The sequence below is a fragment of the Xenopus laevis genome, chromosome 6S, assembly GCF_017654675.1.
Source record: "Xenopus laevis strain J_2021 chromosome 6S, Xenopus_laevis_v10.1, whole genome shotgun sequence".
Taxonomy (NCBI): Eukaryota; Metazoa; Chordata; class Amphibia; order Anura; family Pipidae; genus Xenopus; species Xenopus laevis.
The window spans coordinates 31731844-31745988 of record NC_054382.1 but is presented as its reverse complement, the minus strand read 5'-3'; the positions used below and the strand labels follow the sequence as shown (position 1 = coordinate 31745988).

Genomic DNA, 14145 nt, shown 5'->3' with positions numbered 1-14145 from the left:
AAGCCAGTAAATGCTACCTTTTTATTGGCTGTTATAGGTTACTGAACCTGGTATAATGCAAACCACTTGTGGGAAGACATATGTGACATTTATTTTCTGACTTTATCAAAGAAATTTTGTGCAAAAAAAAAGTGACTTGCATGTTTTCCCACTGGTGATTTATATTATTTACATATATATATTTTTTTTTTTTCTGGAGATTTGTTGCCTGCGGAAGTGCAGAATTAACGGCAGGCGACAAATAGGCCCACTTTAGGCACAAAACACGTTAGGCTTATGCATGTCCTAATAAAGCTTTTTTAACTTTATAAATATTTTGGCTACTATTTTACTATTGGATGGACTTTTCCCATGCTTTGGATTTCCTTTATAAAGGTGTCTCATGCATAATTTGTTTATTTTACATTGATTGTGTATTTCAATACAATATTTCTCCTAGAATAGGAGGAAACAGTGCAGTATATAGAGAATTATGAATATAGTAACATGGTAGCAAATCAGTAATACTTTAAAATAAAGCTTGGTGCTTTCCTCAGTAGCCTTGCACCCCCTAATGGTGCTCTGAGAAATTACACATGGGGAAGTGTAAGATAATTGGAAATAAAAACATAGAGGTTGGTCTCTGGAAGACAAAACTCCATTGTTATAAGTTATGTATTTATGATGTTTTTTTTTTAAAAAAAAAGTCTATGCAATAAATAGCCAGCCTGGCAAGTGAGATCAGCATATTTTTGTAAACAGTTTTCTACAGCCAGCAAAAAGATGCTGGGAATGTTTTAAGAGCCCCTGCCAGTAGAAATTAAGTTTGTGTTGTAATTGGAGAGGACAATGTTCAGTGGAATTTTGTACTTATTATGTACACTTTATTATAATCTCTGACTTTATATTTTATTGTAAAATTTGTTAACATGGCAACTTGTACCGCAGATCACCAACCCATGCCCAAACCATAATGATTATTTATTAATAGGCTGTAATTAAGCCACATGAAGAAAACTAACATATAAGTAAACTCAGTTAAAATCTTTGCAGAGTGGCATGGCTGCAAAAGCTCCAGCAGAAATACATGCTCCCAACATTCTTAAACTCATCCTTCTAGATCTGGGGACCCTAACATTTTTGTACCCGTGAGCCACATAAAAATGTAAAAAGAGTTGAGGAGCAACACAGGCATGAAAAAAGATGCCAGATAAGGGCAGTGATTGGCTATGTGGTAGACTCTATGTCATGTTTCATTCAAATATTTATTATGTTTGGTAACAGAAGAAATAGTTGTTTGTTAAATATACATTTTCTCAAAAATCAATATAATATTGAAGTAACATTTTCCATGAAACAGAATGCTAACAATGATTTTACGGATGTGGATCATCATGGGACAACATTGCTAAAAGTAGACCCCTCATTAGTAAAGTATGGCCACTCCTGCTCTATGTGGGCTAGCAGTCTACAGGAAGTTCTGTTTGCACCTGGATTTAAGCACCCACAGTTTGTCTCTAATCCTCAAACTTAAAAAAAACACCTGCTTTGAGGCCACTGAGAGCAACATTCAAGGATTGGTGAGCAACAAGTTGGTCCCAAGCCACTCGCTGGGGATCACTGTTTTTGAAAATCTACAAAAAGGAGGAGAGTTATCCACTATTATACTATGCTGGGACATACTGACTTCAAACTATCCCACCCAGATCTCCAGCAGCTCAATTGCTTATATATGGCAGGGGAATCAAGCTTTCAGCATTTTAGTTTCTGTGGATTACAATAACCAAAACCAATACTTTTGGCAGTAGCTGGTAATTGTTAACAATGACTGGAAATCTGACTCCATAAAGATTTTACATTATTATAATTCGTTGAAACAGGTTGCCTCCAAAGTCAGAATTAAATCTGAAGAAACTTATGGTAGTATAATGAATATTAGGAGAGCTGATGGGTCAGGTTTATAGGCAAGCAACTGCCTTGACAAGCCCTTCCTATGTAAGCAATAAGTATATATTTTTTACTGGCGGTGTTCAAGCAGCACCAGTCCCCATAGTAGGGTGTTTGGCATGATATGATGTACCAAAACCAAACAAGGCATGCTGTGTAGTTGTAACAAACAAGGGAAAGTTGTGCTCACCACTAATTTTTAAAACTATTTGGTGGGGGTACAATGAGGCTGTGACAACAAAATACATATAGACGAATACAAGAGTCCTCTGCACTCAACCCATTATCAATATATTTAAGACAGAGACATTTTGTGCATACTGCTACTGAAAAATGCCATACCCTTTAAACAAAACAGGGATTGTTTGTCCATATATTGCAATATATTTAAGATGGCCAACTACGTCAAAGTCATCCCATATCTGGCCAGTCCTATGCTCAATTTTCATCTGATTCATTAAGAATTCTATTGCTTAAATATACATTTTACAAAGGGACTATGTTTTACCTGCAACTTACTAGCTGCTTTCAAAGTAAAACCCCCAAACTTGGCTGCCCTTTTATTAGACACCAGTGGGATCACCTGACTATAGTTGGGAAGGGTGGGAGCTACAACATGGAGCTGGTCACTGCTCCTGTATAACTATAACAAACAAGTGAAAGTTGTGCTCACCACTAATTTTTAAAACCATTAGGTGGGGGTGCAATGAGGCTGTGACCACAAAATGTCTCTGTCTTAAATATATTGATAATGGGTTGGGTGCAGAGGACTCTTGTATTTGTCTATATGCTGTGTTGTGTAGTTGTCCACTGGGCCCTCGAGTGCTAGGGAATTGGGCCCTCTTTGGCAGAATGGGTTACACAGATAGGGAAGGGGACTCTGGAAGTGTACTATTGTTTCAGAGGTGGTTTATTTCTTGTTTAATGAGATACTACCCATGCGGCCCAATTTATCCAGGGCTAATTTCAGCTCGAAAAGAAGCCGTCTGTATTGTAGCTGTGGGACTTCATATTAAAGGACTATTTCATCTTGCAAATGCAAATTAATGATCTACTACACTGTAAGAATGTGCCCCTTCTTGGTGCTAATGCTGAATAGAGACCCATCTATGCAACAGCTGTGCTCCATACCAGGAGCATGCATCTCTGGCTAGCAATCTGTAAAGTAACTGCTTATGAGCTGAGCAATAATGGCTCCTTTAAGACTATCTGGAACAGACATGCTCATATATAATAAAACAAGGCCTTCTAATTCTAAAGCTTAGATGGGAAGTGCCAGTAGTGCTGAATGTTTTGTGTTGGCCACATACACACCCCATTACCTGACATCTTATCAACCATCCTGTCCAGAATGGCAAGATATAATTGCCAACTGGCATCAGGCTGCATATTGCAACTGCCTGATCAAACAAATCAGCAGCATGTATTTATATAGGAATATATATTAAGTAATATTGCAATGCATATGGAAAATAATAAAGAATTTTGCAGATTACCAGCAGGCAATTTCCTTTGAAAAACGTGCCACAAACAGAAACAGCACTTGACATATTCTTAAAGTATTTTCATAACTTGCTATCTGCTTAGGAACAAGGGCTGTTATTATTACAATATTCTGCAACCTATAATTTCAAGTCAAAGGAATTTTCTGTTAAAAATAATATGCAGTTACTGGAAGCTAATTGTTTAGTTGCTTAGCATTGTAGATTTATTATAAAAAATCTCCTGAAAGAAAATAACATGTCTGACCACGAGGAAATGCTGTAAGAAACTCTCTTATGTTTAACCAAGGGACATATTTTTCTATTAAAGGGAAAGTGACGCTTGGTAAACAAGTTTGTATCGAGGGACACTATTTAATAGTGAGTAGGGAAAAGGAAAAAAGATTTTGTAGGCGCAATTATTTATATAAAGTTGGGCAGTCCAACCTTCAGTATCCCCTAATACTTGTGGAGAGCTACTTTTTAAATAAACGGCCCCCACAGGCTGTTACCCTCACTATTATCCCCAGTGGTGCCGATGTGAATTTGGTCCATCACACCTGCATCCTACCTGGACAAACTCCTTTATGTTCAGACCACAGCCTGTCAATCAATGCCTAAGCCCTGACAACACCATTCAGTATATACTGAAAAACTTTGGAGAGCTGACAAGTCTTTGAGGAGCTCCCTTCACCAAGTCATGGCTTTTAGGATGGAGAACATATCCCTAGTCCAACTAAGAAATAAAGACTTTTTTAAAATTGCTTATTATTTTCTACTTGTGACTCTTTTTCTAATATTGAAGTTTAAAGTTACATTTTTTACTGGGAAGGGAGATCGCTAACTCTGTAACTATTCTAAATTGATACATTTATTTGATACATTTCTTATCTTTGTCCCTGCTGAGCAGAATCCCCGAGTTTAAATAGAGGCAGCAATCGTTGATACAATAGTTGCTAATTTTCCACAGATGCTGCTGAGAAATGTATCAACTAATGTAGCAAATTGTAATGATTCCGATTCAGTACCTGGATTACTGAGCAGCCAGACTGAAACATCAGAGACAGGAACATTAACTCAAGCAGCAAGTTCATTTTCCATTTCATTTACCCCAGACAGTGTTTGTGTGTATGGCAGCTCCAGCAAAGATCCAATAGCAATGAATGCAAGGCCGCAAGAGCTGCCAGGGTGTAGTATGGGCAGGTGATATATGGGTGGGGCTTGATGGGAGTAGGTGTGTCTTTGGCAGATTTTGGAAGTGGGACTTTGTAAAGATAAGGGCGAGTCTTGGGTCTATCTTTAGTTAATCAGTGGATATTTGTGAGCAGTAGCAATTTTTTTTAATGGGGCATCATCACTTGTGTGGCAGCGGGCTTTACCAAGAGCGCATTCCAGTGACCACTGGAGTAATGCAATGGTCCCCCATGTTGCATTGACTCTGTTTAGTTGTATGGCAGCTCCAGTAATGTTTCATTGTGCCATATTGGTGGGTGATGTTTTGGGTGGGGTTTGCAACGAGAGGGCAAGGCTCCCTGGCATTAACGTGCACGCAAGGGCAACAGCAGGTTTAACTTTCCTCAAATAAATATGTATTATTTAGTTTCTTTATTTCTTTCTCTATTGATATATATATATATATATATATATATATATATATATATATATATATATATATATATATATATATATATATATATATATATATATATATATATATAGAAGCCAAGAATAGCGACACTCACAGGTTTTTCTTCATGGTGCAAAAATAGAAAGATTTATTGTGCTCGACGTTTCGATCCCCCACAGGGATCTTTGTCAAGAGATTTCCAGTGAACAAACAGAATACCCACAATCCCACACATTTTTAAATCCTGGGCCGTTCATTTGGCGCCAAACAGGGTTGCTAGGCAACCCAGAACGCTAAAAGAGTGAAGTGCCAAGTTGGTTTTCAGAGAGGGAAGTGAAGTAGTAACAACGTAACCCGTTGTCGGGCCTCCGACACACCCACCACTATACTGCGATCCGATTGACCCTAAGCGCCACGACTGCCTAGCCGATTGCGGACTTTGAATCGGGCTGCATTTGTGTACTCTACCTTTGCGATGGGACGTTTTTATACTTTCTCTCTGCTACTCTGTTGGCTCAGCACCTTCTTGCTACCTTGTTTTCACTTTTTCTTCTCTCTGATTACACCGGGTTACGTTGTTACTACTTCACTCCATGGCATTCGTGGTTTTAGCGAAAGTGAGTTTATTTGTGGCTTCAAAACCTCTAAAACTACTAAAATGAAAATGTTGATAAATAGGCCTGGCTTCTAATGTTAATGGGTCCAGGGCACAAGTCCTTTCCCGTGTGAAGTGCAACGTATATGTCACATGCACAACAACTCGTCCTGTGTCCTTGTTGTCATTCCATGCTGTATACTCATCCTTCTTTTCTTCTGTTCTTTCTTCTTCCTCCATTTCTATTGCCTTCAGTATTACCTTAAGTCTTACATCTTTAGGATTTAAGGGTCAAAGCATAATGCCTCCATTTCGTGAAGATGAAATCCTCCCCTATATTATTGTGACAATATACTGCAGAAGTGCCTCATCCAGAAGTAATCATTTTTGGTGTCCTGGTGAGTCTTGGTGAGTGCTCAGGAAATGGCTATCCTCTGCTACTGTCCCCAAGAGCTGGCATCTCTTTCATCCAACCTCATTGTCATGTTTCTGATAACAAAATGACAATGGAAGTGAAATAAATCAGAGAGAATCTTCCAAAAACAAACAAAACAATTAAGGTATGCTCTAAAAATATTAATACATAGAAGCATGGTAAGGAATAGAAAAGGAGAAGAAGAAAGAACAGAATCAAATTAGGAGAGTAGACAACATGAAAAGACAGCAGATACACAGGATGAGTTGGTTGTGGTTGCCATATGACATACAGATAGTGATGGATGGGCGAATAAATTTGGCAGGCATGAATTCACAGCGAACTTCTACATTCCAAATAAATGCGCAAAACTGCTGCAAAAATTCTCCAGCATCAAATAATTTTTGGCCACGCGTCGGAAAAGTCGATCGAGTCAAAACCGTCGCTCATTAACATTATGCGGACGCCCATTGACTCTAACGCCGGCGTCAAATTTGACGCAATCATCAAAATGGCAAAACGAAATGGGACAAATTGGCCCATCACTACATACAGTATATGTTTCACTGCACTTGGGTATGAACTTGTGCCCTGGGCCCATTAACATTAGAAAACAAGGCTGTGGTTTTAATAACTGGCTATGAATTTATATATAATACACAAAAGCCATAAATATCTTGTTAATTATATCCTTAGAAATGGTGACTGCATAGTGATGTCATCAGTTAGAAATGGTGAGTAGTGATGTTATTTTTGTCACATGACTCACGAAAACTTGTGTATTATAATAAATAAAGTATGGTCATGGAACTCCTCGGTGACTTATAATATCCTTATATTTTACAATAGGGGGTACTTTATTCACTCTACAATTCTATACAACCTCCATAATATATTGTATTGGTATATTGAGATGTTGTAGGTCACTGACAGAAGGAATCCTTTAAGAGTTGCTCTGATCCTTGTGGCAGATAAAGAAATAAGAAAGTGGTGTAACAGGCTGGCACTGGCCCCCCCCCCCACAAAAAAAGAGCCGGGGGCCCATCTGGTTTTTTCCCGGTGTCCAGCCAGCCCAGTCCGACCCTGCCATTGTATACTACAGATTGTAGCTGTTATCTGCTGTGTATACTGTGTCTGATCTTCACATTGAGCTTTGAATGGCTGCCCCCATGGCAGTTTGTTTATATAAACTATAGAGTTTCTGAAGCAAACACACCAGTTTTACGAGTACAAGGCAACAGTACATTACATGTTCATTATTAAAAACACTTTCATTTTTTGATGTTACTGTTCCTTTAAGCCTTGCCATAGACCTAACAATCCAACATAAAGCCTAGTCTGCTCCACCCAACTTTTTTATATCGATAACAATTAAAAATTTAGTTAAAAATGTCCTTGTAGGCTGCTGGCTCTGCCCAAGTACAGAGCTCCCTGAGTGTCAAGCTTCACATAGGAATAAGCACGGATATGGAATATGTTATTCGGAAATCTGATATCCAGGAAACTCTAAATTTGCCATTTTCCATAGACAGCATTTTAATAGAATGATAATGTTTTAAAAAGATTTTCTTTTTCACTGTAATATTAAAACAGTACCTTGTAGTCAATCTCAACTATGATATAATTAATCCTCATTGGTGTCAAAACAATCCTATTGGGTTTGATAAATGTTTAAATTATTTTTCAGTAGACTTCAGATATGGAAACCCAAATTATGGAAAGATCCCTTATCCGCAAGCCCCAGAGCATTCTGCATAATACGTTCCGTACCTGTATTCGTCTTACAATGCATATTTTTTTCCAATTTTTTGATGATTTATTCTGACTTTATTTGCTTTTCATCTTACAGACAAGAGCTGTGATTTTTTATTTGAAATCAAACAAATGGACAGCAGAAGGAGATGGGAAGTAAATCTAATATAGTCAAGGAAATATTTTCGTTGCAACATTGCATTATCAGAAATAAGCACAAGATGGTGCTGTAGCAATGTGTAGCAAAAGAAATTGAACGGTACCTTAAGAAAGACCACTGAGTTACTTGAACTATTAATATTGTCCTTTTGCAGTTTTAACAATATTTGGAGCACTGGCCAATGTGTTCTTTAGAATCAGGCCCGGACTGGCAATTTGTGAGTTCTGGCAAATGCCAGAGGGGCTGCTATAAGGTCCCATAGAAACTCAGTATTTAGTGGGCTGGTGGGGGCTGTTTGGGCCTCTATGTGGGCTGATTGGGCCTCTGTGTACCTGAAATGCCAGGGCCTATTTTAATTCTCAGTCTGGACCTGTTTAGAATAATTACTGTGAACCTTCCTACAATGCCAGCAGTTATACTGAACTTCCGATCTCTGCCGCTAACAGATGGAACAAGGAATAAAATGCCTGTTGTTTTTTATGTATTAACAACATACGCTGTGTCCATGTCTACTTTGGTCTGTCATGTTAATACAGGCAACAACAAGGCATTAGGTAAAGAATTGTACAGTTAAAAATGACAAAACACAGAGCAGAATGGTTATGGTTTGACACCAGGTGAAAGCAACACATGTGGCCATTTTACATAGATTTCACAATAGCAAGACATTGAGGGGGAGAATATAAAAAAAAAAAAGCTGAAAAAACCCCATCAAAACATGGATGCTCAAAACATGAAAAACATGGATACTCGAATAAGAACTGTAAAAAAAAGCTAAATCTAAACACAGCAAAATGGTTCCGTGAGTTGCAGAGGAGGGCCCCTTTCATAAGCCAACTGATCAAATATGATGTATAGTGACCCATAGCAACCAATCAGCGGGATGCACTAAAGCTGGATATACACATACAATTTTGCCAAGGCCATCAAATAAACAATGTGGCCCTTGTCAAATGCAAATTTCTGACTTGCTCACTAAATTGTAGAGCATCATGCTCCTAACCATCCTCCCTCGAGGATAGCTAGGAGTAAGTTCATGATGTGCTATTGCATGGCGCAGCTCTCCTAGCAGTTCATCACACAGTACCCCAAGCATATATTCCAGTTTGATAAGATTCTTTAATATGTCACTAAATATGATATAAACTAGCTGTTGCTTAAATATTCATTATGGGGGTATAGTTTTTCTTTAACCAATCACCACTTCCCCAGAAAAACATCAGCTGTACTCTGCATGTGGCCAACAGTGGCAGTGACACTAAGCATATAACTTGTAACACAGTTCCACACAATAAAGATATGTTGTTATCATCTTGGGGAGTGATCATTTGACCATAGTAATTATACATAATTAAATTACAGAAAATGAAATATGACAGGCTGCTTTTCTTACAAAATGCAAACCTAAAAGTGAGTCAATTATTTTGTTTGAAAAAACACCCACGACACATTGTGTACAAGCATTTCTCTAAATGTGTGCAAGTTCAATCATAGTTTTTTTTGGGATAATTGGACAGAAAATTGAAAACCCTACTAAAGGGGGGTCTAACTTGAGATATGCAATGCTAGTTCTATATTAGGGGGCCCACTAAGATAGAACTAGCATCAAAGGATACTGATGTAGCTAACTTGAATACACTAAATTATTTTAGTCTTTATATGGGATATTTCTTTTATATGTGTACTCACAGAATTCTCAAAGACTTTTTGTATTGGTTTAACTGGATTGGTTACATAATAATATTTTATGCATCGTGTTAAATTATTGAGCACGTGTCACTTTGATTCACTGTTCAGCATTATCTCATTGAAGTGAAGTGTAATTTGATGACCAATCACTTTGATGCAATTTCCTGAATGTGATGTCACTTCTTAATTGTTGATGCTTGATTGACTTTATATATCACATTGTGTATGGGGTGTGGTTGCCTTGAGAAAGGTTCCAAATGTGACCGTTTACATGGTTTACTAAATACCCTTTTTTTATTTCTAATAATACTCTGTAGTTGCTGGTTCTTTTTGAAAACACACACACACACACCCCTCTTTTACTACTGCAAGTAGGATTTCCTTCCTTGTGGTGCTACAGGTGTCCTGTGCCTCTGCTATAGGAGAGCAGATACACTATAAAATGCTGTGCCTCCACCAAAGGTCACAACAGACTGAACTGTAATACCCCTCCCTGGGAACTTCTCTGATCCACAATCACACACAGGGATATGGTTGAAAGGTTGGTTTATTTGTAGAACACTGTAACTTTAAGTAACATGCAGCTATACGGATCTCTTGGCAGTCTCTCGTAGATGGCTGCTGTTTGCAGTCATATACTGTAAGTCATACAGAAGTGCTTCCAACAAATAATCATCCAGTGTATACTTACAACTTTTAGAATGAGTGTTCACAACACCCCAGAGGTAGCATTGCCTGCTTTTGGTGCATAATCCCCACTGAAGGTGAATCTCACGGGGTCTCCCATGCTCCAAGGATCTCTCTATCCCTGAGCCTGACTGCTGGAGTCTCAAAGCTAGCGGCCTTGTCACCCCAGGGTACTAACCCTCCTTGTCTCCTCTTCTGAGCCTCTGACTGCTTACTAAATAACTCCTGATCCTGCCTTTCACTCCTATAAAAGAAGTGACTATAAAAGAACTGCCCTTGCACCTATTCTGGAACATTCCTTTGTTCCAGGCCCTATGGAGCACCACTGTACTTTCTCCAGCAAGTTCAAAGAGACTGAGCACATGGATCTTCCCCTTTTATAAAATAGAATAGTTAAATCTACTGGCCAGTCACAGAATTTAGCTGAGTTATGCCCAGGAGACCAAAGGATTTAAAAACCTTTAGCCTCCTACATATACATACACACATACTTAATCATAAAGTCGCATACCAGCCTGAGAGTCTGTATATGTGCCCTTGCTTCCCTCTGCACTGCTAACAGGTAATTTAAGGCCATGACAGATGAGGTGTTCTCTCTGGTGGGACAGATTTAAGTGCAGATTTTATGTGCCAAAATACAATGCATGCCTGTCAGTGGACAGCAACGTCATAGTGAAAGGAAGCTGATTGGCGTTTTCTCCCATGGCATTGATTGATATGCCAGAGGTTTGGAGTCATGTGAGGAGGATCCATTCAGCATAAAAACAAACCAAACAAGCTAACATAAAAACAATGGAGTTTATTGCCTTAAACACACAAAGATCAATACAAATTACAGAATATTAAAGGGGAACTCCGCAAAAACATAACTTTAGCTTTTTGAAAAGTAAACTTCAAGCAACTTTGCAATATGCATCATTTAAAAAATAGACTTTTCATGATTTTTAATGTTTTCTGACAGTTCCTTAAACCTAGCCCCCTGCCCTCCTGCTGATCTCTCTGACTACTTTGCTGAGCTGGCTGACTACTGTTACTTTGTATCAACAGCCATCTGTCCTGAGCCTGCATCCTCCAAACCCCACAATTCCCTGCACATGTGATTTCAATCAGGAACAGAACATCACAGTGCAATGCATTGTGGGTTATGTAGTTCCTGCATGTTGTCTGTAAGCTGTGGAGAAGTTGTTACAATTTGTTGTTACTTCCCTGCCAGGATTTCAAATGATGCAGAATGAGAAGAACTGTTAAATAGCTGGATTCAGGGTCAGACTGGGGGGCCCGGGGCCCATCGGGACTTCTGGTTCAGGGCCCCCCCAGGCCCCCTACCGTGATGTGCCAAGCTTGGCGTTACTGTGTGAGGGTGCCGCTCAGTGCGCATGCATGAACGGAGCCATGCGCATGCGTGAGCTGCTTTGCTCAGCGCGCATGCGCAGTGCCGAAAATTTCCCCCCCAAAATGTAGATATCGGGAGAGGGGGTCTGGCCCGGCGGGGGCCCACGAGGGTCGGGGCCCCACCGGGTTATTTCCCGGTGTCCAGCCGTGCCAGTCCGACACTGGCTGGATTTCAGCATAGACAATGGCATTTATTCATACTTTTTGAAGAAACAGGTAACTGTGATGGATATATTAGGAGTTTCTGTGTTATATGGGCCTCTTTATCAAATTTTGGTTTGGAAGCCGGAGTTGCCCTTTAATAGAATGTGGTATTGAAAGGGGAAATGCAAAATAACTGATTTTCTTTCCTGTGAAGAAAAGTTGCAAAATGAAATAAATGGGGTTTTACCTTTTAGGTTATTTGAATACTATAAAATAAATGAAACTGTGACCTGTGTGTATTATAATTTAAGGCATGTTTAAAACAGGGAGCAGTGTATTATGAAAGACACATTACAGAGAAATAAAGGAAATGAAGTCAGTATAAAAATTAGCTATTAGTAATGCCGTTCTGTTAAAATGGACCAAAACCTATTTGGTAAAACATATAAAAATACAAATCAAACATAAACTACTGAGCATCATCTTATAAATAAAGACTATTTGAAGAGGTAACTATAAATTGTAAAAATGTGCAAAAGTGCTCTTCTTTCTCAAGTATTCTTAGGGAATAACAACTTCCCTCAGCTTCCATGTTGCACAACAACACCAGATCAACACTGCCCCAAACATAATAGGGATCGTTTAAAACAGAAATGTTACTGAAAGCAACTAATAAGAACTTTAATTGATATCAGTATAGTTTGTGTTTATAACTCTAGAAACTATAACGGATACATGACAGTTATAACAAAAGAGAGAAATCACATTATTTCAGTGCATGTAAGGGGGTGGACCAGGTAACTGATGTTGGATGAATCTGTGAAATGATGTGCGAAAATGGTGTAAAGTAAAATGCCTATTTTATATATGTTTTGTTACATTTAAAATAATGGAATTAGGTGTAATTTTTGTGTAATTTTGTTGTAACAAAATTCATTCATATTAACAGTAAATGTATCCCTTAATATCTTGGAATTTAAAAAGAAGAAATAATGAATGTAAATTACAAAAGTGCTTAGAATAGCCCCCTTGTCAAATTTACATTCACTTTTTTTTAAGGTTTACTTATCCTTTAAGGCAATTATGTTTAAGTGCAGTTCAGACCCCAGCCACTAGAGGGCAAGTGAGAGTGCCAATGGTATGAAAAGGAAGGACACACCCAGGGCAGGGTTCTTTTTCTGACCACAAGGGATGTGAGTATACCGATGCCTGCAAAATAAAGAATGTTTCCAGTTACTGACTGTTGGAGCCACAAGTGCAGTGGTATGCTGCTGAAGTTTTTGGGGTAGAAACTGGCTTTAATTGGTGTAATTAAATACCTGTTTGGCTGCTGTCAATATAAGCCCCACATTCTTCACTGATACATACTGGATCTGGGCACATTTATTAACAAACGTTGTCCAATGCTGCAGTGACTTTGTTGACATTTATTTCCTAAAATTTTGCACTATTTCTTACAAAAAATTATATCACCTAAAACCTGCATTCTAGCGTGCAATTTTGCACCTTTTTTATCAACTTGCTTGAAAATGCATGTTTTTTTTTCCTGCGATTTTTTACCATGACTTATATGATGGTGATTTTTGCTGTTTATTATTTTGCACAAGTATGTACATAATGCCAATAATCACATTCACAACTGATGGTAAAGATCTTGGTTACTGGCAGTCATAATTTGTTTTTCTCCATTGTGAATTTACATGGCTTTTTAATAAATGTGCCCCTTCTTGTCCTACTAATCCTTTTCTCTCTGTTTGTATTAGATTATAGTTTGGGCATTGACTAGATCATAATATGCCCCACGTTTGGCGAGCAGCTCTTGGTGGCTTCCATGTTCCATGATCTTCCCTTTGTTCATAACCACAATAATATCAGCATTCTGTACGGTGGTCAGTCTGTGTGCAATCAGGATGCAGGTCCTTCCCTTCCGGGCCTGATCAAGGGCTTGCTGTACAATCTACAGGAAAGAAACAAGAACCTTATTGTGAGAAAAGTCATTCACCCCACCTCACGGCTGCTAAACACACACCAGAATCTCAAACCTATTGCAGGAGGAAGCTAGAGTTACTAAGGAAACTTAAAACCCCAGAGCTGCAGGGTACATAAAGGGCTACCCACCGAGTCCCCGTGCTGTGTTTCCGTTTATAATTTGAATGCACACTTATTTAGGTCGTTTCCTGTTGCTATTTTTATCCATTTTTTTTAAATTGTTGCCTTTGCCTACAGACAAAATCACAGGTGCTGGTGCTAGAGTATTCAGGCATTTCTTACAGGGAG

General features: G+C 38.6%; 1 protein-coding gene across 2 annotated transcripts in view; it reads right to left on the bottom strand.

The window, feature by feature from the left end:
- Positions 1–11891: 11891 nt before the first annotated feature.
- LOC108719919 (ATP-binding cassette sub-family B member 5) overlaps positions 11892–14145 on the bottom strand; it is a 72854-nt gene continuing 70600 nt past the window's right edge. For both annotated transcript variants that reach the window (XM_041567496.1, XM_018269214.2), the window contains exon 28: positions 11892–13825. In XM_041567496.1, coding sequence (XP_041423430.1) covers positions 13628–13825 — 198 coding nt within the window. In that variant the 3' untranslated portion in view covers positions 11892–13627. The remainder of the gene's footprint in view (positions 13826–14145) is intronic.